The sequence below is a fragment of the Prunus persica genome, chromosome G1 (genome assembly GCF_000346465.2).
Source record: "Prunus persica cultivar Lovell chromosome G1, Prunus_persica_NCBIv2, whole genome shotgun sequence".
NCBI classification, from domain to species: Eukaryota; Viridiplantae; Streptophyta; class Magnoliopsida; order Rosales; family Rosaceae; genus Prunus; species Prunus persica.
Genome location: NC_034009.1, coordinates 12,251,616 through 12,275,836, shown reverse-complemented (window position 1 = coordinate 12,275,836; position 24,221 = coordinate 12,251,616). Strand labels below are relative to the sequence as shown.

Genomic DNA, 24,221 nt, shown 5'->3' with positions numbered 1-24,221 from the left:
GCTCTACAGTGAAATTGGAAGGGACCCCCTGATTCTCGCGGGCCCATCCTCTCTACACACCATGCGCACGTTAGCTCTACTCCGTCCTCCTTCTGTACTTTCTCAGAGCGGGAGCGCACGTTAATCAATTAATTATCAATAATAATCTAGTAAAAAAAAAACAAATTAATTAAAAAAAAAGAAAAAAATTAGATTTAGTTAGCAGAACCGGAAATCATGAGGCCGGTTTAAACCCGACACATTTCACCGGAAAAGAAAAGAAAGGGAAAAAAAAAGAACAAACGGAAAGAAAAAGCTTTTACTTCTTTTTCGTAATTTTTTGGGAATTCCGAAAGTGCCCCTCTGCACTCTCTTTCTCTTTCTTGTCTCTGTCTTTCACTCTCACCTATTCAAATCCAAAAATTTTCCATTTCGGATCAGCTTCTTCTCCTCATCTTCGCTTTTTTGGTTTGGCCTCGTTGATGGAGTTGCAGAGGCGCCAGGATCAGAACCACCCGGAGAGGAAGGGGCAAAAGCGGAAACTGGAGGAAGAAATCGGAGACGAACGAGAGATCTCGGTGAAGTCCGGCGAAGCCAGAAAGGCCCTGCTCAGCGAGGTCAGCGAGCAGGTGAAGGTCCTCAACTCTACGTTCTCTTGGAGCGAAGCCGATCGAGCGTCGGCTAAGCGCGCCACGCACGTCCTCGCCGAGCTCGCTAAGAACGGTTGGTTGCACAAAATCCCCAAAACACCCTCCGATCTCCTCCGAATTTCCCTTTTTTCTAGTTTGCTCTCAGTTCTGCAAGTTTCTAGCGTTATGTTGGTTCTTGTATTGTTTGGAATAAACGATTTTGTGTGTTTGTGTTGGGGCAGAGGAGGTAGTGAACGTGATCGTTGAAGGCGGTGCGGTTCCGGCTCTGGTGAAGCATCTTCAAGCGCCGCCTTTAAGCGAAGGAGACCGGAGTTCGAAGCCGTACGAACACGAGGTCGAGAAGGGAAGTGCCTTTGCACTAGGCCTTCTCGCAGTTAAGGTCACTTTACTCTTACTGTTTTTCAATATTTCAATCCACTTAAAACTTTCTATTTCTGCATGAATATATTTCGTGTTTTATTTTTTGGTGATCGTATAATTGAGTGTGTAAATTACTTGCAGAGGTTCAAGGATTGAAATTTGTATTAGCTGGATGGTAACTGAAGTTGCAAAAATTTAAAATTTGTATAAAATTGAATGAAAAAATTAGCATGAGGCTGAGATTTCATAATAGCTTGCAAGTTGTGGCAAAAAGTTGTTTTATTTTTGGTTGTAGTATATGTAAGGTTTAGTACAATTAGCTTCTCTGGCCTTTTGGTTGTTTTGTACTTGCTGAAATGTTATAGTAAGTTGGTGTGGCATGATTGTGCCCGAGTGCATAAACTCTGCCATCTTGTGTCGGTTTTGAAGTATTCTAATATACCAAACGTGTAACATCTTGATGCCCTTTTATGTCTGCTTGCTTTTGATTCTTGGTGTAGCCAGTATTATTCTTCACCTTTATGATGTTGCATGAATATTTATGCCGTAGACACTCTGGGATAGTATTAATTCAGCATCACAATAACTCCACATGTAATTGCTAAACCAGTTTCTTTTATGTGTCAACAGCCTGAGCATCAACAACTCATCGTTGACACTGGTGCATTGGCTCATCTTGTGGATTTGTTGAAGAGGCACAAGGATAGTCCTGTATCCAGGGCTTTGTATAGCGTCATTCGTAGAGCTGCTGATGCCATCACCAACCTTGCTCATGAAAACAGCAGCATTAAAACACGTGTCAGGTTTGCTTGTCTCTCAAGTACCCTAATTTTAAAATTTGACTGTAGCAACACAAAATTCTAATGATACCAGGACTGCATATACAGAATAGAAGGCGGAATTCCACCTTTAGTTGAGTTGCTTGAATTTGCTGATACCAAGGTGCAAAGGGCAGCTGCTGGAGCACTACGAACCCTGGCATTTAAAAATGACGAGAATAAGAATCAAGTAATAGACCTTTCTTGTGAAGTTATGATTTATTATAAAAAATTTGTTTTGAACATGAAACAAATGTTGTCAATTTACGACTTTGCAGATTGTCGAATGCAATGCTCTTCCTACCCTCATTCTAATGCTTCGGTCTGAGGATGCTGCCATACATTATGAAGCGGTAGGATCTTCTTATTAGACTAAAATTACAATGAACTACTGGGCTTATACTGTGCAGAATTAGGTTTTCGCACTTCATGTTTCTGCAGCTTCAGATTATTTTTTATGCAATGCAGGTTGGTGTTATTGGAAATCTGGTACACTCATCTCCAAACATAAAGAAAGAAGTTCTTCTTGCGGGAGCTTTACAACCTGTTATTGGATTGCTTAGGTGCGTCCCAATAGTGTCATGTCACATGATGCAACTATATTGTTGTTATTCTCCGTCCACTATTTTATAACGTGAAGAAGTTTCTCAAGTCTTCTAAATTGAATTATAGTTCTTGCTGCTCTGAGAGCCAAAGAGAGGCAGCTTTATTACTTGGGCAATTTGCTGCAACTGATTCAGATTGCAAGGTGGGTTGGATATATTTCTCTCCTTCTAAATGTTTCCATTAGTTGAGTCAACAATTTCACCCCTGTTCTGCGCTTGGCACGACAAAGATGTTAGGAAACAAAATGTCATCAATATTCTCTTTCTCTCCGTTGAAAAATAGTTCCTTGACCTGTAGTGTTTGCTTTCTCATTGTAGGTAGTGCTTTTTTCTTGCCCTGTTGCTTCGATGCGGATAATTACCTTCACGTTCTTAATTTTCTGTGGTTAAGCATTAATTTGCTTTTGGATCCTTCCAATTTTCCTTTGCCTATCCATTGAAATAGCAAGTCTTTTGTAGGTTCACATTGTACAGAGGGGTGCTGTCCGACCTTTGATTGAGATGCTTCAATCCCCTGACGTACAACTGAGGGAGATGTCAGCTTTTGCATTGGGGCGATTGGCACAGGTTATTATTTCTCCACACTTGTTGTTTTTTCGTTGTTTAAATTGAAAAGTTCAGTGTGGGGCTATTGTCTTCATGCCAGCAGATGTATTCTACTGTGCGCTAAGAATTGACATAATGTAACCATAGATGGAAATAAAGATGAATTTACGGGTCATATATGTTAGTACAGTTGGGCAGGAGTTCTAGAATTAAATTTTTGAGGAATTTCTTCTAATCAGTAATACTGTTACTGGTTTTTCGGGTTCCTGATAGTGCAATCCAATGCCATAATTTTGATTTATTATTGAAATACTGGTTTTTCTGTGTCTTGTACTATGTGATTTGGCAATAATTGCATCAAGTGTTGCAAATTCAGGACACAAACAACCAAGCTGGTATTGCTCATAATGGTGGTTTATTGCCATTGCTGAAGCTTCTTGATTCAAAAAATGGGTCTTTGCAACATAATGCTGCATTTACTCTTTATGGCCTTGCAGATAATGAGGTATGGTATAATTTATGAATTTTCATGAAATTGTGGGCTGAATGCTATAAATTGGTCAACAGGTAGACATTGAACACCATTTTAATGTGATGTTATTTTGTTTATTCATTTTCTCCTCTAGGATAATGTGTCCGATTTTATTAGGGTTGGAGGTGTTCAGAAGCTGCAGGATGGAGAATTTATTTTTCAAGTATTTCTCTCTCTCTCTCTCTCTCTCTCTGAGTTAGCTATGTTTGTAGTTCCTCTAAATACAGTACGTTTCTAAATGTCATAGTTTGATAATATGATTCCTCAATTAATTTTGTAACTATAAGAGATGTTTTTCAATTGTTTTCAATTTTTCTTCTCTCTTTGCTACATATCACAAGTTATTGACAAATTGTATTTTCAGGCAACAAAGGATTGCGTGACCAAAACATTGAAAAGATTAGAGGAGAAGATTCATGGACGAGTGAGCTCATGCTTATTACTTTTTCTTTTTAATTTTTGACTTTTGTAATTTCTAGCTGTTGGTACGCATATGGCGTTATGTTTATATGAATTTTATGCTAAAAACATCTGAGATTGTAATTCCTTAATTTTCTTAATGTAGGTTTTGTCCCATTTGTTATATTTGATGCGTGTAGCAGAGAGGGTTGTCCAGAAACGTGTTGCTTTGGCTTTTGCTCATCTTTGTTCCCCAGATGATTTGAGAACAATATTCATTGACAACAATGGCATGTCACATCCTCTGTATTTAAATCATACTTTTCATGGTGTTTTTTTGCATAGAAACTTATATTGTTTATATATTTATGTTGGTTTTGAGTTTGCTGATATATACAATATTATTAAGCAGGGCTGGAGTTGCTTCTTGGGCTTCTTGGCTCTACTGCCCATAAACAGCAACTTGATGCTGCTATGGCTTTGTATAAGTTGGCCAACAAAGCCATGACTCTTTCTCCTGTGGATGCAGCTCCCCCATCTCCGACACCACAGGTTGGGTGTTTTTTAATAGCAGAAGGCTTTTTCAATAGCAGAAGGCTTTTTCATGCTTGTGGTCATTATATATGTATACATGTGTGTATATTGAATCCTTATGTTTTGGACATAATATAATGTCAATATGGTGGCATAATACTTTTTTTCTGAAACTACCATCATTTTAAGCATTAAAATATGTATTTAGTATGAATTGCCTATGATGGTGGATAAATATTTGTGCAGGTCTATCTAGGGGAGCAGTATGTAAACAATCCCACACTGTCCGATGTCATATTTTTAGTTGAAGGTTTATATCTATTTATTTTCATTTAAGTTCTTCCTACTTTGCTGTCATAGAGGAACATTCAATTAGCATAATTGATTGTTGTCTTAGCATAAAGGAACTCCGTAAATGTTTGATTTTTCACTCACCAACTGCAGGTAGACGGTTCTATGCTCACAGAATTTGCCTGCTTGCTTCTTCAGATGCATTTCGTGCAATGTTTGATGGTGGTTACCGGGTGGGTATCTGCATATAGTGATTTCATACTGGATCACCATTTACCTACAAGTAAACACTGAAGTGCATGTAACAGAGTAGAAAGGATGTCTTCATGTTTGATAGTGTGCAATATCTTTATAATTTCCAGTTAACCTATTACAGGAGAAGGATGCAAGGGACATAGAGATACCAAATATTAGATGGGAGGTTTTCGAGTTGATGATGAGGTAAAGTGAAGGTTGTGTGTTTCCTGTTTCATGAAAGCTTTCTGGTGAGTTTTGATAATTCAGAGACTTATGATTGTGCACAGATTTATATACACTGGATCAGTGGACATTACTCTCGATATTGCTCAAGATCTCCTCAGAGCTGCAGATCAGTATCTTCTGGAGGGACTGAAGCGGCTTTGTGAGTATACAATAGCACAGGTGACCTGACACACACTCTCTCTCTGTTCATGTACCGCTCTGAATTGAAAAAGGCAGCTGCCTAATTACTATTCTACTTTTTTGACGTAGGACGTATCATTGGAGAATGTTTCAAACATGTATGAACTTTCAGAAGCCTTCCATGCAATGTCATTAAGGCACACGTGCATTTTGTTTATTTTGGAGCAGTTTGAAAAATTGAGTGCCAGACCAGGGTATGTGCTCCTTCCAACCTTTGGTTCTTATCCAAAACATCTCTTCCTATGCAGATTATGCTGGATTTCTTCTTTTTCCTTAAAAAAGATGTGCAGGAGAGTTTGCAATGTGTTGGGAGTTACACCGTGTATTTCAACGGAAAATATTAGCTAGCTTGTGCTGATGGTGTTACTTGCTAAAATTACTGAGTACTTTCTGTTATATCATTTTTCTAATAAATGGACTTGAAATGAAACTTATGGAGATGCACATAGTTACTCTTATGATAAATGAATACTTTCATGCTCTTAAGTAATCTGAAGTTCATATTACTTAATATAACTCAGATAATTTTTTGTGTTGCAATATCAGTTGGATCTTTGCTAAGCTTACTGTGTTCGTATATTCTATGAATGGACTGGTTGAAAAAGATCATATTATGTATAGTCACATGAGTTCCTAGATTTAGTCTTGTTTTCCTTAGCGAAAGGGTATCATCATTTTTCTTATTTTGATGAAGAAGAGTCTTGATTTTTTTCTTTCTTTCATCTACTGAAATTCTCTCTATGCTGGAATACTGCAGGCACTCTCATTTGATCATGCGTATAATACCCGAGATCTGCACTTACTTTACTAAAGCGCTTACTAAGCCTAACCCACATAATTTGCGGCTATAAATTGCCGCCTTTGATTCTTGAGTTCTAACACCCTCTTGTACAGAGACCGGTAGTAGATGTTCGTGCTGTTGTTGAGCAGTGGAAGTTTCTAATTCTTTGATTTTAGTTTGCTTATAGTCAATTCTGATTCCATTACATGTAGACACGCAGCCTCATTTGTAACACAATTCCGACATTGCTTGGAATGTGACCTTCACCTACATATTCTCTTGGTATTCCCCCAAGTTTTTGCCCTTTAATGAGATAGTATTAAGTAAGAGATACAATTGTGCATAAACATGATTTGTGCTTTGATCTTGTTGCCTTTCAAGGGTAACTATTTTTGTTATTATTTATTTATTTATTTGAATAGCATTGCCTGGCTTCTCAAATTTAAATCTAGAAAAATATCATAAGTTTATTAGCCATTGAATCAAGGAAATTACCTCTCGTGTTAAACTTAACCCCTACTAGTTTACCCAAATTTGGTTAAGTCATAAAAACAAGGCTTTTTATCACGAATGGTCCTTGAGGTTTGTGAAATTATCATCTTTTGTCGTTAACATTTTTGTATGACACTAAAGATCTTTAAGGTTATTCTCTACACATCAAAATAGTCCATGTTGTTAGCTTTCCTCAAACTTTCTGTTAAATTGTTGACGTGGCACATGTGTGGAGTCTACACATCAAATGGTATAAAGCCGCGTGGCTTTAAATACAAAGAAAAACTGCACAAATATTATATATATATATATATATATTTTCTTTAAAACTTTAAATTAAAAAAAAAAAACACAAAAAAAAAAAACTGCACCATGACCATCCCCTCTGCTTCCTCCCTCTGCCTGCGCTGCGCCTCTCTCCTCGCAAACACACTCTTTGCCTCTCTCTCCCTCTTCTTCCTTTATTTTTACAGTCTAATCCAACCAAACATTGCCCCTCCTTTTGGTTCTGCTTGTGATTGGACATGGGCAGTAAAAGATTGCTGTTGCCTACAAAGATCGGAGGGAAAAACAGATTTTATAGAGTAGGAGATGCAGAGGAAAGAAATCAAAAGCAAGAGACATAATGTGATCATTGTGGAGGTCCAAGAGTAGAGGCCTTCTACAGGGTCAGCCAAAGATCACATATAGTCTTTGGCATTGCAGCCGTAGCCAAAGCAAAAGTCCAAGACTTTGGCTTTGTAGAATTAAAAAAAAAATAGAAGGGAGAGAGAGAGAGAAAGAGACACAGAGAGGGGGAGAGAGAGAGAGAGAAGGGAGGAAGGGGAGGGAGAGAGAGGCAAAAGGTGGGTCTGCGAGGGGGGAAGGGCGCTGGCAGAGTGAGAATGTATTGGGGCCAGGTATTTTTGTTTTTGTTTTTATGGGTTTTAAGTTTTAAAATATTTAAAATATATTTTATTTTATTTAAAGTCACGTGACTTTATATCACTGGATGTGCGGGTTCTACATCACGTCAGTAATTTAACAAAAAAATTTGCCTGAAACTAATGATAGGGACCAATTTGATGTGTAGAGGGTAACCTTGAAGATCATTAGTGTCACAAAAAAAAGTTAGGAAAGAAAAGTCATAATTTCGCAAGGAACCGTTTGTGATTAAAAAAAAAAAGGTATATAGAAAAATGCCAATTGGGTCTTGCCTCTTTTTCTTTTAGAGCTCTCTTTCTACGGAAAAAAAGAAAAACCCAGCACCTTCTCCATGTATTCCATGCCAAGGAGGCAGACAGAGCTTCTCCCATTTATCTGAGTGTACAAGGATGGCTCTGTTGAACGCCTATTAGGCTCTCAATATGCAGCCCCATCGCTTGATGACTGATAAACAAGAGTGTCCTCAAAAGACATTGATCTCAGCCAGAGTCTTTCTCCCAGAACTTGATGAACCACAGCAAAATCTCCCCATCTTGCTCTACTACCATGGTGGAAGTTTCTGCATCGAATCTGCCTTCTCTTTAGATCACCACTGCTATCTTAACAGCTTGGTCTCCCAAGCCAAAATTGCTGTGTCAGTAGAGTACAGGATGGCCCCGTTGCCTAGGAGGACAGCTGGGCTGCTCTCCAATGGGTTGCCTCACATTTTACTGATAATGCCATCGCTGATGAGCCGTGGCTGCTAATCGCGGCACTGTGGATCCGTTTTTTTTCTGGGTGGTGACAATGCAGGAGCCAACATTGCTCATAAGATTGCTACGACAGTTAGGAAAGAGGGCTTGCCTGGTGGTTTGAAGCACCAAGCTTGGCAGGGCTTGGGTGCTCTTTGTTGTTTGTGAGTGTCTCTGAGAATGATGGGCTGAGAAATGGATGCATTGGTTACTATGAAGCACTGAAGGAAAGTGGGTGAGAAGGAGAAGCAAGGTGGTTGAAGTGGAAGGAGAAGATCATGCATTTCATATTGTCAAAGCTGAGACTCAGAAATCTAAGGATTTGACAAATCAAGTGGCTGACTTTCTCCTCAAGTAAAACCCATTTTCTGTATTTCAACTTGAGTTTAATGGCTGCCTCAAGTAATGTCTGCTAGGGTAAGATATTGAATAATTTGGAACCGAAAGGCAGTTCCTAGTATGAAGGCAAGGTGCCGAAATCAAACCTAATATGAAAGTGTTAGAATTTAGGAGGTGTGATGTGTGTTGCTCTCATACCATTGTTGGTTTATGTGTGAAAGGGTTTAGGACAATAGGACAATAGTTGAACAAAGTAATTTTATTATATTTGAGGGGCATAGTACATGGCTTGGTGTAGGCTTATTGGTCTTCTTCATAGCTTGTTGGCTTATTGGCCACCATACTTGGTTTAGATTATTAGTTTTGGGCTATTTTTGGCCCTTCACTTAGATTGGTGAGCTTATTGGCTACCTTATAGTTTGGGAGTTCTTTTCGTTGGCCTCCACCTTATATGAGTACAACCGTGCCTATTTATATGTAGGCTTTGATTGCCGACATACACAGCCACCGACTTGGGCTTCTTCATTTCTTAGCCACATATGTGTCTTGTACTAGAATGTTCTTCAAACTTCAATTGCTTTTGTTCCACCGCCTTGAGCATTCAGCCACTGCTAGCTTGTTCTAGAATATTTTTGCATTGCCATCTCCATCTTTTGAATTCATATAATTGTGAACACAAATGAGCATTAGTTTTTCAACACTCCTCCTTAATACGTATTTGTGTTTATCCACACATGCACCTTATGAAGCTAGCATTAATGAACATCTAGTTGATGTTGCAGTTCCGTGCTTGTGTGGCATTTTGTTCGTTCGTAGTTACCTTGATAGTTCTTAGCCGGCAATATTTTTCTCTTCTCAATGCCGAATTTTTTAGTTTCAACACACGGGCTTCTTTTTTTCAACAGAAAGATACAAAAGCAAATCGCTTTGAGAGGCCAGAGAGCTAACATTTTTTGACCAATGGAAGACGTATGGCGGCTACTTTTGTTGCAGTGTAAAACACGGCACCTCACTTTATTTGTTTTTATTTATAATGAATTAATGGCAAACCCTCCCTCCATTTAAAGGTCACATCCTTAACCCTCAAGCTTCACCCTTTCAATTCCTTACTTATCTTGTATCTCTTCTCTGCCCTCCAATGACTTCCACCACCGCGAAAGAAATAGCCTCCGAATTCCTTCCTCGCATCAGAATCTACAAAGATGGCACAGTGGAACGCCTTCTGGGCTCTCCCTATGTGCCCCCTTCTCCTCATGACCCACAAACCAGAGTCTCCTCTAAAGACTTAACTTTTTCACACAACCCCAACATCTCTGCTCGACTTTACCTCCCAAATGTCCCTCAAAACCAAACCCAAAAGCTACCCATCTTGGTTTACTTCCATGGTGGAGCATTTTGCATTGAATCTGCCTTCTCGTTCCTTGACCACCGTTATCTCAACCGCTTGGTCTCAGAAGCCCAAGTTATAGCTGTCTCTGTTGAGTACAGACTTGCCCCAGAGAACCCACTTCCTATTGCTTATGAAGATTGCTGGGCTGCGCTTCAATGGGTCACTTCTCACGCAAACAACGAAGAATTAGATGATAACAAAGAACCATGGTTACTCAACTATGGAGATTTTGATAGATTGTACATTGGTGGTGATAGTGCAGGTGGCAATATTGCACATAACTTGGCTATGAAGGTAGGGGCTGAGAGCATTTCTGGTGCTGTGAAAATTTTGGGTGCATTTCTGTCCCACTCTTACTTTTGGGGTTCCAAGCCAATTGGGTCAGAGCCTAAAGGTGAAGACTTTGAGAAGACTATGGAGTATAAAGTTTGGGACTTTGTTTATCCATCAGCTCCTGGAGGGATTGATAATCCAATGGTGAATCCAGCAGGTGAGGGTGCCCCGAGCCTGGCTGGACTCGGGTGCTCTAAGCTGCTTGTGTGTGTTGCAGGCAAGGATCAGCTGAGGGATCGAGGTGTTTGGTATTGTGATTTGGTGAGGGAAAGTGGGTGGAAAGGAGAAGTGGAGCTGTTTGAAGTGGAAGGAGAGGACCATTGCTTTCATATCTTTAGTGAGACTGAGACGGAGAATGTTAAGAAAATGATCAAACGCTTGGCTTCTTTTCTTGTCTAGTATTATTTATCATGTCAGTTTGCTCACGTTTGTGACTGTTGAGCTCTGCCCATCTCATTTCTCTCTTTGACAAAAAGAAAAAGAAAAATAACTGGCTGACTTTTTCCTCAAGTAAAACCCATTTTCTCTTTTCTCCTCAAGTACTACTTAGTGGTTGTAATGTCTTTTATGATATTTGAATAATTGGAATCTATTGACAGTGTTTAGTGTGAGCATCAAAACTATCACCATCATGCAATCTAAGCTTAAAATGACTAATCAAATTTCCTTGATGGTCTAATTCATTACCTGCAGCGCACTAGCATTATGAAGAAATTAAAATAAATGAGTTGATGGCAAAAGTGCTAAAATATGAGATGTATAAGAGAATATTGGTTGTGAGAATTTTCTATGTATTATTCTCTTTGTAGGAGGTTGTATTTATAATACAATAAATCTTTATAGTTCAAGGAAAGTAATAACTCCTAATTTTATTTACAGTAGGAAATTATAAATTAAAGTAAATCAATTACACTTAATATAGGAATCCTTGGTGGGTAAGGAAAGTAACTGTGGGTCCATAAGTCACGCCAACACTCTCCCTCGAGTTGGTGCATAGATATCGCCAATGCCCAACTAGTCTAGTGAGTTGTGGAACGCTCTACTGGAAATTGCCTTTGTAGAAATATTCGTCAATTGATCCTTGGACTTTATGAATGAAAATTGAATCACTTTAGCTTCAAGCTTCTCTTTGATATAGTATCGATCCACGTCAACATGTTTAATGTGATTATGTTGAACTAAATTATGTGCAATAGCTATTGTAGCCTTGTTGTCACAAAAGAGATTCATTGCAAACATAGGTCGACACCTAAGTTCAGTAAGCAACCTACGTAGCCAAAGGAGTTTGCACTAGATGGAGCTACTACCTTCTATTTCTTGTTCCTCCACTTCACTAAATTACCTCCCACGAATGTAAAATAACTAGAAGTAGATTCTATTTGTTACACACCCCGCCCAATTTGCATCTATGTAACCATCACTATTCATATGACCATGTTTTGAGAACATAAGTCCTTTGCAAAGTGTAGACTTCAAATATCTAAGTATTTGGAGAACAGCATTCATGTGATTTTCACTTGGAGAATGCCTAAGTTGACTGACTACGCTCACTGCATAAGCGATTTCTGGTCTAGTATGTGACAAATAGATCAAACTTCCCACTAACCTTTGGTATTCTTCCTTGTTAGTTGGAACTTGATCCAGATATTCTCCAAGATGGTGATTATGAACAATAGGAGTGTCTATAGGTTTGCAATCTAGTATTTCTGTGTCTGTCAACAAGTCCAAGACATATTTCCTTAGAGATAGAAATATGCCTTGCTTTGATCAGGCCACCTCAATCCTCAAGAAATACTTGAGTCCACCTAGATTCTTCATCTCAAATTCAGTAGCTAAATAGTCTTGCAGCAGAGATATTTCCTGTTCATCATTCCCAGTAATAATCATATCATCAACATAGATTATTAAATTTGTTACCTTTCTTTTATGATGTTTCAAGAACAGAGTATGATTTGAATTGCTCTGCTTAAACCCATAATTCCTCATTGCCAACGTGAATGGTCCAACCATGCACGTGGTAACTGTTTCAAACCATATACTGCTTTTTGCAACTTGCGTTGGAGGACTCGCGTGTTCTATTTAGCGACCTTGCTACTTTGCGAAGCATGTTTCAGCCTCACTAAATTGGAAGAGCAAGTCAGGCATTTTTTTAACTGTTGGACTTTACAATCCCATTTAAGTTAGTCCTCTCTCTTACTAAACATGAGTTTCAAATGTTATTTAACCCAGTCCAGTCCAGTCCAGTGAGGCCTACCAAACATGAATACTCCAGGGTATAAAATTTGGAGCATTGTTTATCCATGGGATCTAGGAGGGATCAATAATCCAATGGTGAATCCAGTGGGTGAAGGTGCACCAAGATTGACTAGGGTGGGGTGGGGTTCTTGTGTTGCTGGCAAAGATGAGCTAAGGGATAAAATGGGTTTGGTAATATGAGTTGGTGAGGGAAAGAAAGTGAGTGGAAAGGAGAAGTGGAGCTGTTTGAAGTGGAAGGAAGAAGAACATTGCTTTCATTTGTGGAGTGAGTATGAGACTGAGAATGTCAAGAAAAATGATCAAACGCTTGGCTTCTTTTCTTGTTTGATATTGTTTATACCAAAGTCAACAGACCAATAAGAGCAAGACGTGTGGACAAAAGAAGGCATCGGCAAGGTAGCCCTCGGCACCCAGGACTGCCGAAGGCAAATTTAGGGCAAATTCAGCCTTTAGCCACGTGGAACACTCACAACGAATGTCAACAGTTCCACATCGAAATTCTACACAACATGCACACCTCCCAAGGCTTATAAAAAGGGGCACAAGTCCCAAGATGGAGGTAACTTGAACTTTCGGCATACTAGCCACTGCTCTGTCCAAATTATTTACTAAATCTATACTTAATTAAACATCAGAGAGCTTTCGGCTAGTACCACACCGGTGCCCTAGGTCTTACCGAGCGTTCGCTCATCTTGCAGATTAAGTACTCTACCAAGACCCAAAGCATTCCAAAGACCCATACATCACTAAATTAAGCCCTAAAATGCCGAACCACTTTTTCGCATCAACAGATATCATGCCAAATTTCCTCATGATTTGTGTCTGTTGAGCTCTACAATGAAGTAATGATAGCAGCATGAGTCTCAATAAAAATAAATAATAATAAACTTCTCTGGCTATGCAATAATATCAAGATGCACACTCTCATGCTATTAAATTAATTTTTATTGACCACTTAATATGAATAGGCCTAAATAAAATCAATATGATGCAGGTGCATGATCAGCAAATATATAGCCACCCAGAACTGTTTACTTTCCAAGTACATGCTTTGGTTAAATACATCTTATTAGTTATAAAAAAAATAAAAATCAGATTCACATCTTTAAATAAGGTCCGTATTGTGTGTGTGAGTTTAATATGCTATCGCCCCTTTCAATAGGAAAGGTCTTCAAAAAATAAATAAATAAATAAAGGTGTTTTTTCAATGAAGTTGGGTGCTAGGTAGGCTGGATTTTTGTTTTAGCCCTTCTAATTATCCGGGTGCAGTATTTTGAATATATTCTACTAACCTATGTTTATATTAAAAATAATGCACCTAATCAATGTACTAAGTAGAATATATTCGGCTGTTATTCCGAATCTGTCACCGTCAGTTTCATAGAACAAGCAATATTATCCTTATGGATAAGCTCTCTGAGTTACTTCCAATGCAAAAAGAAATTTTCTGCAACTGTTCGCTTGATGTCGATGGAGGGGCCTTTTTTTTTCCCTTAATTCTTTGTTTTCTAATTTGATTAGTTTGCTTCACGCATCAAATCACTCTATTTTTAGCTTGTTAAAGTAAGAGTGGCAAACAATCTAAACAGGTGAGGATGAATTTGCTTTGTAATTCAAGTTTTTTTTTTTTAGTACGAGAAGGGAGGGGGATTTACACAAATATTCATTGAGTGTCTGGAAGTTTCGAATCTCTGCCCACATAAATGGAGGTGAAGGAGCTTGACCAATTGAGTTATACTCATTGACAAAAATATCTAATTAAATATTTTTGACACCAAAGTCCACTTAAAAAAAAACCATTATTCATATTTCACCCACTGATTTGTTAAATTAATATAAAGGGAATGCACTATATATCTTTTGGATTGTGAATAAAATCTCCACAAATAAAATACAAAAAAGCCTTGAGGTTACTTTGTTTGACTGCAACGAAAAACAAGACATGTGTTAGCCACTTTGGCTGCTGCATGACAAGTACTAAAGTGTCAGAGAAACGGCCCCTCTCTTTCTCTGTTTTCTAATGAATAAAGGCCAACGCTCCCTCCATTAAGTTTCACAATTCTTAGTTAACTGCACATCTTCTCTTCTCTAATGGCTTCCATCACCAAAGAATTAGCCTTCAAGGGCTTTCCTTTCATCAGAATCTACCAAGATGGAAAAGTTGAACGCCTCATAGAGTCTCCACATGTGCCCCCATCTGATCAAGACCCAGAAACTGGTGTCTCCTCCAAAGACATCACAATCTCGCACAACCCCAGCATCTCAGCTCGCCTTTACCTCCCAAATCTCCCTCAAAACCAAACCCAAAAGCTCCCCATCTTGGTTTACTTCCATGGTGGAGCATTTTGCATTGAGTCAGCCTTCTCACTCCATGCCCATTGTTTTCTCAACCGCTTGGTCTCAGAAGCCCAAGTTGCAGCTGTCTCTGTTGAGTACAGGCTTGCCCCAGAAAACCCACTCCCTCTTGCTTATGAAGATTCCTGGGCTGCTCTTCAATGGGTTGCTTCTCACTCAAACAACCAAGAATTAGATGGCAAAAAAGACCCATGGCTAGCCAAATTTGGAGATTTTGACAGATTGTACATTGGTGGTGATAGTGCAGGTGGCAATATTGCACATAATTTGGCTATGAAGGCAGGACTGGAGAGATTGTGTGGGGGTGTGAAAGTTTTGGGTGCATTTCTGTCCCACCCTTATTTTTGGGGATCCAAGCCAATTCGGTCAGAGCCTAAAGGAGAAGACTTTGAGAAGACTCTGGAGTATAAAGCTTGGGACGTTGTTTATCCATCAGCTCCTGGAGGGATTGATAATCCAATGGTGAATCCAGCGGGTGAGGGTGCACCGAGCCTGGCTGGACTCGGGTGCTCTAAGCTGCTTATGTGTGTTGCAGGCAAGGATCAGCTGAGGGATCGAGGGGTTTGGTATTGTGATTTGGTGAGGGAAAGTGGGTGGAAAGGAGAAGTGGAGCTGTTTGAAGTGGAAGGAGAGGAACATTGCTTTCATCTCGGGAGTGAGACTGAGACAGAGAATGTTAAGAAACTGCTCAAACGCTTGGCTTCTTTTCTTGTCTAGTATTATCATGCTGGTTTGTTCATGTGTTTAACTGTTGACATCTGCTTTGATCTGTATCTTTGGTGTCTAAAATAAAATAAATAAACTTGTTTTGCTATGAGTTTAATCCCATGAAGACCTATTTACAGAAGATAGAATACATAAAACTAAATATGATATGCAGGCAAGAGGAAAAAGAGAGAGGATGAATTTGCTTTGTAATCCAAGTTTAAAAAAGCTTGATTAAATATTAGTGACACCAAAGTCCACTTAAAAAAACCATTATTCATATTTCACTCACATATTTGTTCAATGTACTATAGATCTTTCGGAAATTTGGATTGTGGAAAACATCTCCACAAATAAAATTCAAAACAGCCTTGAGGTTACGTTGTTTGACTGCAAATAAAAAACAAGACACATGTTGGTTACTTTGGCTGCTGTTACTGCATGATTGTCAAACATGTCCCCTCTCTTTCTCTGTTTTCTAATGAATTTAAAGGCACATCCTCACCCTCTCAAGTTTTACAGTTCTTAGTTATCTGCATATCTTCTCTAATGGCTTCCACCACCAAAGAATTAGCCTTCAAGGGCGTTCCTTTCATCAGAATATACAAAGATGGAAAAGTTGAACGCCTCTGAGGGTCTCCACATGTGCCCCCATCTCCTGATAAGGACCCAGAAACTGGTGTCTCGTCCAAAGACATCACAATCTTACACAATCCCAACATCTCAGCTCGCCTTTACCTCCCAAATCTCCCTCAAAACCAAAACCAAAAGCTCCCCATCCTGGTTTACTTCCATGGTGGAGTATTTTGCATTGAAACTGCCTTCTCACTCCATGCCCATTGTTATCTCAACTGGTTGGTCTCAGAAGCCCAAGTTGTAGCTGTCTCTGTTAAGTACAGGCTTGCCCCAGAGAACCTACTTCCTGTTGCTTATGAAGATTCCTGGGCTGCTCTTCATTGGGTTGCTTCTCACTCAAACAACCAAGAATTTATTGCAAAAAAGACCCATGGATGGCCAAATATGGAGATTTTGACAGATTGTACATTGGGGGTGATAGTGCAGGTGGTAATATTGCACGTAATTTGGCTATAAGGGCATGGTGGTGTGAGAATTTTGGGTGTATTTCTCTCTCACTCTTATATTTGGGGGTCCAAGCCAATTGGGTCAGAGCCTAAAGGTGAAGACTTTGAGAAGACTCTGGAGTATAAAGCTTGGGACTTTGTTTATCCATCAGCTCCTGGAGGGCTTGATAATCCAATGCTCAATCCAATGGGTGAGGGTGCACCAAGCCTGGCTGGACTTGGGTGCTTTAAGCTGCTTATGTGTGTTGCCGGCCAGGATCAGCTGAGGGATTGAGGGGTTTGGTATTTTGATTTGGTGAGGGAAAGTGGGTGGAACGGAGAAGTGGAGCTGTTTGAAGTGGAAGGAGAGGAACATTGCTATCATCTCAGGAGTGAGACTGAGACAGAGAATGTTAAGAAATTGCTCAAACGCTTGGCTTCTTTTCTTGTCTAGTATTATATACCATGCTGGTTTGCTCATGTGTTGCTGTTGAGCTCTGCTTTGATGTAATGAGCATAATGAGTATTTTTGGTGTTTAAAAATAAATAAATAAACTTGGTGGGTTATTCATACTCATGCTTGTTTAAGTAGTTAGCACAAGCATGAGTATGAATAACTCCCACTTCCACTTCCACTTCCACCACCAAAGAAATAGCCTCGGAGCTTCTTCTTATGATTATGTGTTGAAATTTCAGCTCTCGGAGTGCTGCATTTCTTTCTCTCATCGCATGATCAAACCTTCATTTTGCTTCTTCTCATTGTATCTTTGCTATGTTTCTCAACAGCCATAACAACAAGACCAGCATTAAAAAAAGAGGAAAAAAGCTTTTGTAATTTATTGCAAAAATTATCCCATCCCGCATACAGAGGTTGAGGTTTTATTTACATGTATGTTATAGGTAGCTAGGGCGAAGGAGGAAGGTGTGGGCAATCATAGGTGCACAAGCAAGCTTTGTGAGGAGGCTCTGTTGTTATGCAGGATCCGTTGCCTCTGGCATACTTGTGTGAGCATTCTTTCTTGCAAGCTTGGACACTGCAGTCCCACGAGGTTCCGCACTGAATACTAACCCTAAACTCTAAACCCTTTATAAAACCATCAGGGAATTCCTAACTGATGGATTTCCCTTTCATGTATGTGTTTTCGTTGCTCGAAGCTTGTTTGACATGTTCTGTAGTTGTTTTTGTGAGTTATCCAAAGTAAAAACTGGTGAACAAAATGTGACGAGTAAATTTGATTAGTGTAGCAGTGCTCTAAACTTTATTTTCTCATATTTATTCTGGTTTTTTACACTATAAAAAAAAAAAGAAAAAAAAAAAGACGAGGGAAAATCCCAAAAGTAGAGCTCAACAGTCAACACATGAGCAAACTAGCATGATAACAAAACTAGACAAGAAAAGAAGCCAAGCGTTTGATCATTTTCTTAAAGGAAATTTAGCAAAAAACCCAAAAGAAACAGCCAGCTCTCAAAAACACCTAAAATGTTTTCAAAATGACGAAAAGGCCAGTTATGTTTAGCATTAAAGACATGCAAGTCCTAGAGCTCTTTCCTCCGCTATCAGCATGTGAAGAGACCAGGCCTACATGTGAAGATTTTGTCTTCAAGCAACCAGACCATGTGAATAGGGATGGACCCAGGAATCTTATCTCGTAGGGTAATAGTGTAAAAGTTCAAATTTTTTTTTTAAAGGTTTGTGGGGGGTGGAGATTGGGGATTTAGGTTTGAGGGTTTAGGAAATGGGGGTTTTGAAGTTCTCAACTCGGGAGGGAGGGTATGTTTCAATTATACAATCTGTTCTTTTTTTTTTTTTTTTAAAGACCTGGACCAAAACGACGTTGTTTTGGCCAGGTCTTCTTAAAAAAAAATTCGCTGCTACTGGTCCAAAACGACAGCGTTTTGGCCAGCTCGTTTGAAAAAAAAAAAAATAGAACCCCTGTTTAGCTTCTTCTTCCTCAGATCTGCAACCTCCTCATTCACCCATTTATGGGATCACACAGCTATTCAAGGGGACCTTCTACCTTGCTTTCATGGAGTCCATAGGGTCGTTTGACCCCATTGACCCCACTGTGGGTCTGTCACTGCATGTGAAGACTTTGTCACTTTGCATTTGTCCAACTGTTATTACTGCGCAACGACATTACCAGAAATAAAGTCTTGTTTCTTTGTACATATTTTAGAGTGCATTTTGTCATAGTATACAGAAGAATCGTTTGTTTGCCATCAGTTGGCATGTGATGTATGTAAGAGACTTCATAGAGGTAGAAAAAGAAAAAGAAAAAGATAGTATTAGATAGAGAGGCTTCTCCTCTCATCCTTAGCCATCCTTAGTAGAGTCGGCGAAACCATTGTACATAGTTTGTAACTTCGAAGAAGAGAAATACAGAACACCAGAGAAGAAAAAATCTTAGTACTTCCTTCTTCAGTTTTCAATAAAAATCCCTTTGTTCATATACTTTCTCTTATTCTCCATATACTTCAAGCATTGTTAAATACCACCAACAATAGATTAATATCCAGTGCATAGCAATTTCAGCAAAAGCTATTAAGTAAGTCTTTTTTCTCTTTAATTTTTAGTTTTCTTAGTAGACTTCTTGTCCAAAACAGGGAAACACTGTTCATAATTATGTTATTATCTTGCTAAACTGACGATCAGTACTTTGTTTGAGCACTTGGTCATGTTTGATATTTGCCATAACAATAATTAGATGTCTGTTAGGGAACCTCTGAGTTCAGAGGACCTTTGAGTTATGCTCCATAGCCCTTTAACTTGGCGTCTTTGCAGTTCCATATTCTAGTTTCATGTTCTGGGCATGGTGTCTCGTTGTTATTTTGGCTTTTAGAAACCTTGATCGGGACCCCACTTCAATAATGGTATCAGAGCTTTAGTTTAGCACCTTAATAATATAATTATACTAATAAAGTACCTTGAGGATAGAAGTCAATCAACACAATTGATAAAAACCAAGGTTTTATAACTTGTTAAATTTTTTTAATTACTAGAATTACCAGTTAAGAACAGTAAATCCTTGCATGTTTGGCCCTTGGTGGACACCTATTAGAATAAAAGAAAGGTTACAAGAATTAAAGAAACAGAAAGGAGAATACCAAATAAAAATTAAGAATCTAGAAGAATTAATAAGATCACCAGAAGTAGATAATTATCCTAGAAGAAAATTAAAAGTACAGAATAGCATAATAAGAAATCAATATCATTTAGAAGTCTGTAAAGAATCCATAGAAGCTTTTTAAGAGCATTTGGGCATCTTAAAAGAAAAAGGTAGACTTAGATAAATTTTAATTATAAGATAGAGTACCTTAATTTAGAAATCAGTGAACAACAAAAGAAAAAAATTAACTTTAGATAATAATACATTAGTTTGTTATTTTCCACAAAAAAACACAAACATCTTTTACATAGCAGTAATAATCCCTTAGAAAATAGTATTATTGACATTTTAATTAGTCAAACAGAAAGTGTAAAATTTGAACATAACAAAAATAATAGGATAATTCAACAGTTACTAGAATATTTTTAGAAAAATTCCTTAAAAACAATTTGACAAAACTTAGACTATATAACATCCCAATTAGAAGATAATAATAGGAATATCCAAAGATTTCCTAGCAAGAAAGAAATCAAAGACCTCATAGATCTTATAGATAGCAAGCCAAAACAAATAGAATTCCAATCATTAGAAATTATTGAGCAACTAAAAATAGAAGTGCAAAAAATACTATTAGTACAAAAAACATTAACTGAACAAGTAGAAAAGTTACATAGTAAAATAGATAGACTTTTAGTTTAATGTCATATTCTAAAATTAATAATAAATATATCAAAGCATTAGAAGAAGTTGGTCAACTATACAATGAACCAGTAGGACTTACAGACTTTACAACATCTGTAGTAAGTACTAATATCCCTATTAGAGAAAATAATTTAATTATCCAATTAATTTTAAATCTAGCCAAAAAAGTAGATCAATTAGAAGAACAAATAACAGAAATTAATCAAGTAGTACACAATACCACTTCTACACTACCCAAAAACTTAGTTGATAAATTAGAAAATTTAACCTTAGGAAATAATCCTTATAGAAGAAAAGATATATACTCCAGTGAACAAGAAGCACAAGAATTTCTTAGAAAAGGCTTTGAAAAATCTCAGAAAAATAAATATAATTTATATCAATTAGGAAGATTTGAAAATAGACATAGTATTGTAAGTAGCATAAGTCAGCATGAAGTAAGTTGTATAGATAAAGAAGTAACTCTTTATTTACTTAGTAACATAATAATAGAACATCTTAGAAAATCACACTATCAACAAATTCATATAGGAACAATTATGATAGGAATAGTTGGACTCACTAGAGCACAAGTAGGAACTAAAGCACTAGTATACATATATGATGACAGATGGGATAACCATCAGCAAGCAGCTATAGCCACAACATAAGTAGATCTTAGCACAAACCTAGTAGTTATAGGATGTATTCCTAATTGTTGAGGCCCAAAAAAGTCCATGGTAGTTTCCGGCCCAATATGATACTGTATTAAGAAAAGTCACATATCAGAGTACACGAAGGCTCGTCATATATAAGTCATAGTCCACATGCCATGCTAAATAAATAATTTGTCATGCTAAAGACTGAGATAATATTATAAAATACAAGCCCATGTTAAACTAAGCACCGTGTCCCTCTTCAAGGACGATAAAATTGAAGCACACCGAGCGACACGCCACGCCAAGCAAGGAATTATTATTCCGCACCTAATCACGCCACAAGTTTAAGTGGGCCCCAAGCCACTCAAATACCCAGGGCTTGCTTGAGTGAGTTGTGGTATGGATGGTAATAAATTGTCATGAGGCCCATTAATGGGCAGAGAAATGGAAGTCTCGGGTTGCTTGGGAGCTTCGGGACTCAAGCCCATTTCATAGGCCCAAACATGTGGGTGAGCACAAGAGAGAAAAGAATAGCCCATCACTCCAAACAAAAATAGCCCAACCAAAATAGCCTATTGACTCAACCAAAAAGCCCAAACGTTTGATAAAGAAAGTCCACTTACTTAATGAATCACCTTTGCCCATACAATTACCATAATGAGCTACAAAAGCCCCATCACTTGGCTGGAAAAAACAAAAGCCACGAAGGGGAAGTCTGAAGGTCCATTATACAAAGCTGCTGGGAGGTTCCAGCACATGGGAAGGAAGCAAGTTTCAAGCAAAAGACACCCAAGGGTCTAGGAGAGGAATCGACTTTTGAACCAGCATGCATACTCATTCTCTTTCCCTCATCAGACCTTGCCATGGAAGAAGGAAGAAAAGAAAAGAAGGAGATGGTTGGAAATAGAGGCAGCTGCGGGAAAGAGTATTGAGCTCCCAAAAATTCATGATTTTGTGAGATTGGACAGAGAAGATTTTGCTAGAATAAGATAAGTCAAAGAAGGGGAGGAGAAAGGAAGGAAAAAGCTTGGCCAAATTACATAGAAACCATTAGGGTTTCTTGGAAAAAGATGGCTTCCAACGGCTATAAAAGGGGCCTCTTTTACCCAACCAAAGACAACCCACATTTCAAAGAGCAAGCTTCCTCTCTCACCTGCAACACCCAGCAAATTCGTACTCTGTTCATCCTCCTCCCCATTTTTCCCCCTTCTGGCAAGCTGCTCTAGCATTTGACAGTCATTGTCAAGCTGCCGGAAATAATACTCAAGCCACCTATTCCTCTATTTTTCCTTATTCTCAGCCAAACCTCTCTGCAAACTCTTCATCTCCTACCTTAATACCCATTCCCCCCCCCCCCCCCAGGAACACTTAGTTTTCTCTTCAGTGCTAAACTCATGACAATTTTGCTTCCATGCCACAAGCTTCTCATGCCAAGCTAGAAAATTTATCTGTAAGTTGTTGTTATTTTTATTGGTGAAGGTAACCATGGTGTTTCCTAAGGCTTCTCTGTCATTTCGAAGTATTTTTGGGGCTTGATCTTTGAACTCAAGCACAGGGGATAATTTCATTCATTTGCCCTTTACGGTAGCCCAGCCCGTTTGTAGCTGCCGGAAGAAAAAAAATCCCTACACTACTTACAATACCAAACACCTCAATCCCTCAAGTCATCCTTGCTTGCAACTCAAACAAGCAGCCAAGAGCACCCAAGCCCAACAAAGCTTGGTGCATCCTCACCCACCGTATTGATCATTGGATTATCAATCTCTCCAAGAGCTGATGGATAAACAAAGTTCCAAAGTTTAAAACCCAAAGTCTTCTCAAAGTCTTCACTTTTAGGCTTTGATCCAATTGGCTTGGAACCCCAAAAGCAAAGGTTGGACAAATATGCCCTTAGGATTGGTCCCCAACTTAACCACATGTTTAACAAGTATAGAGTTTTATACAAAAGTCCTCGATATTATTAGGAGTGGAGCTATTTATTATATGAGACTTTCTATTTTGTTAAGTATCTGATGTGGGACTCTGTGTATTTTTCAACACCCTTCCTCACGTAAGACCACTTTTTAGTGGGTCACAAGTGCAACAAATTCCACATCAGTCACCTATTTTTGTCCTTTTTCTTTTTAATAAAAAATTTGGGGTTTGTTTGATTTTTGGTTCAATTTAGGGTTTTGTTTGATTTGGGTTTAATCAGGCCCAATCAACCGGCCCGCTTTGATACCATGTAGGAAGTTGAAGTTTCACCCTAAAACCTTATTAGCCATTTCAAGGTTTGTTAGTTTTCCAATGTGGGCATTTTCACATTCACCATTCTCACAAGCCCCCGAATTTTTCAAGCCAAACATGGTGATAACACATATTGGGTGACGTGGAACACATGTGGCTGTTGCGCATTCACACATAGGCAAACCATTTTCTAATACCATGAAGGAAGTTGAGGTTCCACTCCAAACCAATTGGCATTAGAGCTTGGTTTTCCCACATGTAGACACAATTGATGTGTTGTGGTCATTTCCTATGAGCCTTCTGTTTTGTTTTTTTAGTTGTTTTTTCTTCTTTTGTTTGTTGAAAGTTCTCACACCCAAAATCAAGACAAGTGACAGCGGCATGTACCTTGAGGATCCATAAAATATAACATCCAAATCCCTAGAGTTATACTCCCAAGATTCTCAAAATACGTTAAGCCATTTATTTAATTAAAACAGGTTGGATCAACCCCAGAGGTTGTGAATAGTGCAAGAAACCTCAAAAGTTATTTTACAAACTAGAAATTAAAATACAAGCCAACCGATCCTTTATTTATAGACAGAGGAAGGACATGAACAACAAGCACACTCAGCTCTAGGAGAGGAAATCACGACCCGTTGAAGAATGACAAGGAACATGAACAAGTTGTTGACAGGTCCGGAAACAACACCAAGGTGACGCTCAAAGATTTTGATCTACAAGGAAAAGTAGGGGTGAGCATCACATATGTTCATCTGCCAGCATGGGGGGCTCCCGGCCAAGTTTGAAAATGGATAAAAAAAA

General features: G+C 38.5%; 3 protein-coding genes and 2 pseudogenes across 3 annotated transcripts; all 5 read left to right on the top strand.

Moving 5' to 3' along the window:
• Positions 20-6,559, top strand: LOC18789130 (ARM REPEAT PROTEIN INTERACTING WITH ABF2). The gene is made up of 19 exons (XM_020554583.1): positions 20-702; positions 851-1,008; positions 1,620-1,792; positions 1,877-1,997; positions 2,086-2,160; positions 2,276-2,370; positions 2,480-2,555; positions 2,872-2,979; positions 3,335-3,463; positions 3,585-3,653; positions 3,855-3,914; positions 4,056-4,179; positions 4,302-4,441; positions 4,670-4,733; positions 4,868-4,947; positions 5,091-5,155; positions 5,239-5,356; positions 5,447-5,571; positions 6,135-6,559. Exons 1-19 carry the CDS (start codon positions 462-464, stop codon positions 6,226-6,228), a joined length of 2,115 nt encoding a protein of 704 aa, XP_020410172.1. The 5' UTR covers positions 20-461; the 3' UTR covers positions 6,229-6,559.
• On the top strand, positions 6,648-9,281 carry LOC109946502 (annotated as a pseudogene).
• On the top strand, positions 9,695-10,981 carry LOC18789154 (2-hydroxyisoflavanone dehydratase). Its single transcript, XM_007222582.2, has one exon. It carries the CDS (start codon positions 9,783-9,785, stop codon positions 10,764-10,766), a length of 984 nt encoding a protein of 327 aa, XP_007222644.1. The 5' UTR covers positions 9,695-9,782; the 3' UTR covers positions 10,767-10,981.
• LOC18793947 (2-hydroxyisoflavanone dehydratase) lies at positions 14,575-15,801 on the top strand. The gene has a single exon (XM_007222608.2). It carries the CDS (start codon positions 14,715-14,717, stop codon positions 15,693-15,695), a length of 981 nt encoding a protein of 326 aa, XP_007222670.1. The 5' UTR covers positions 14,575-14,714; the 3' UTR covers positions 15,696-15,801.
• LOC18792521 lies at positions 15,902-17,374 on the top strand (annotated as a pseudogene).

Coding starts and splice junctions, on each gene's coding strand:
- LOC18789154 (XM_007222582.2), top strand. CDS start 9,783: ATGACTTCCACCACCGCGAAAGAAATAGCCTCCGAATTCCTTCCTCGC.
- LOC18793947 (XM_007222608.2), top strand. CDS start 14,715: ATGGCTTCCATCACCAAAGAATTAGCCTTCAAGGGCTTTCCTTTCATC.
- LOC18789130 (XM_020554583.1), top strand. CDS start 462: ATGGAGTTGCAGAGGCGCCAGGATCAGAACCACCCGGAGAGGAAGGGG. Junction 2,556..2,871: donor CAACTGATTCAGATTGCAAG/GTGGGTTGGATA, acceptor AGTCTTTTGTAG/GTTCACATTGTACAGAGGGG. Junction 5,357..5,446: donor GTGAGTATACAATAGCACAG/GTGACCTGACAC, acceptor TTTTTGACGTAG/GACGTATCATTGGAGAATGT.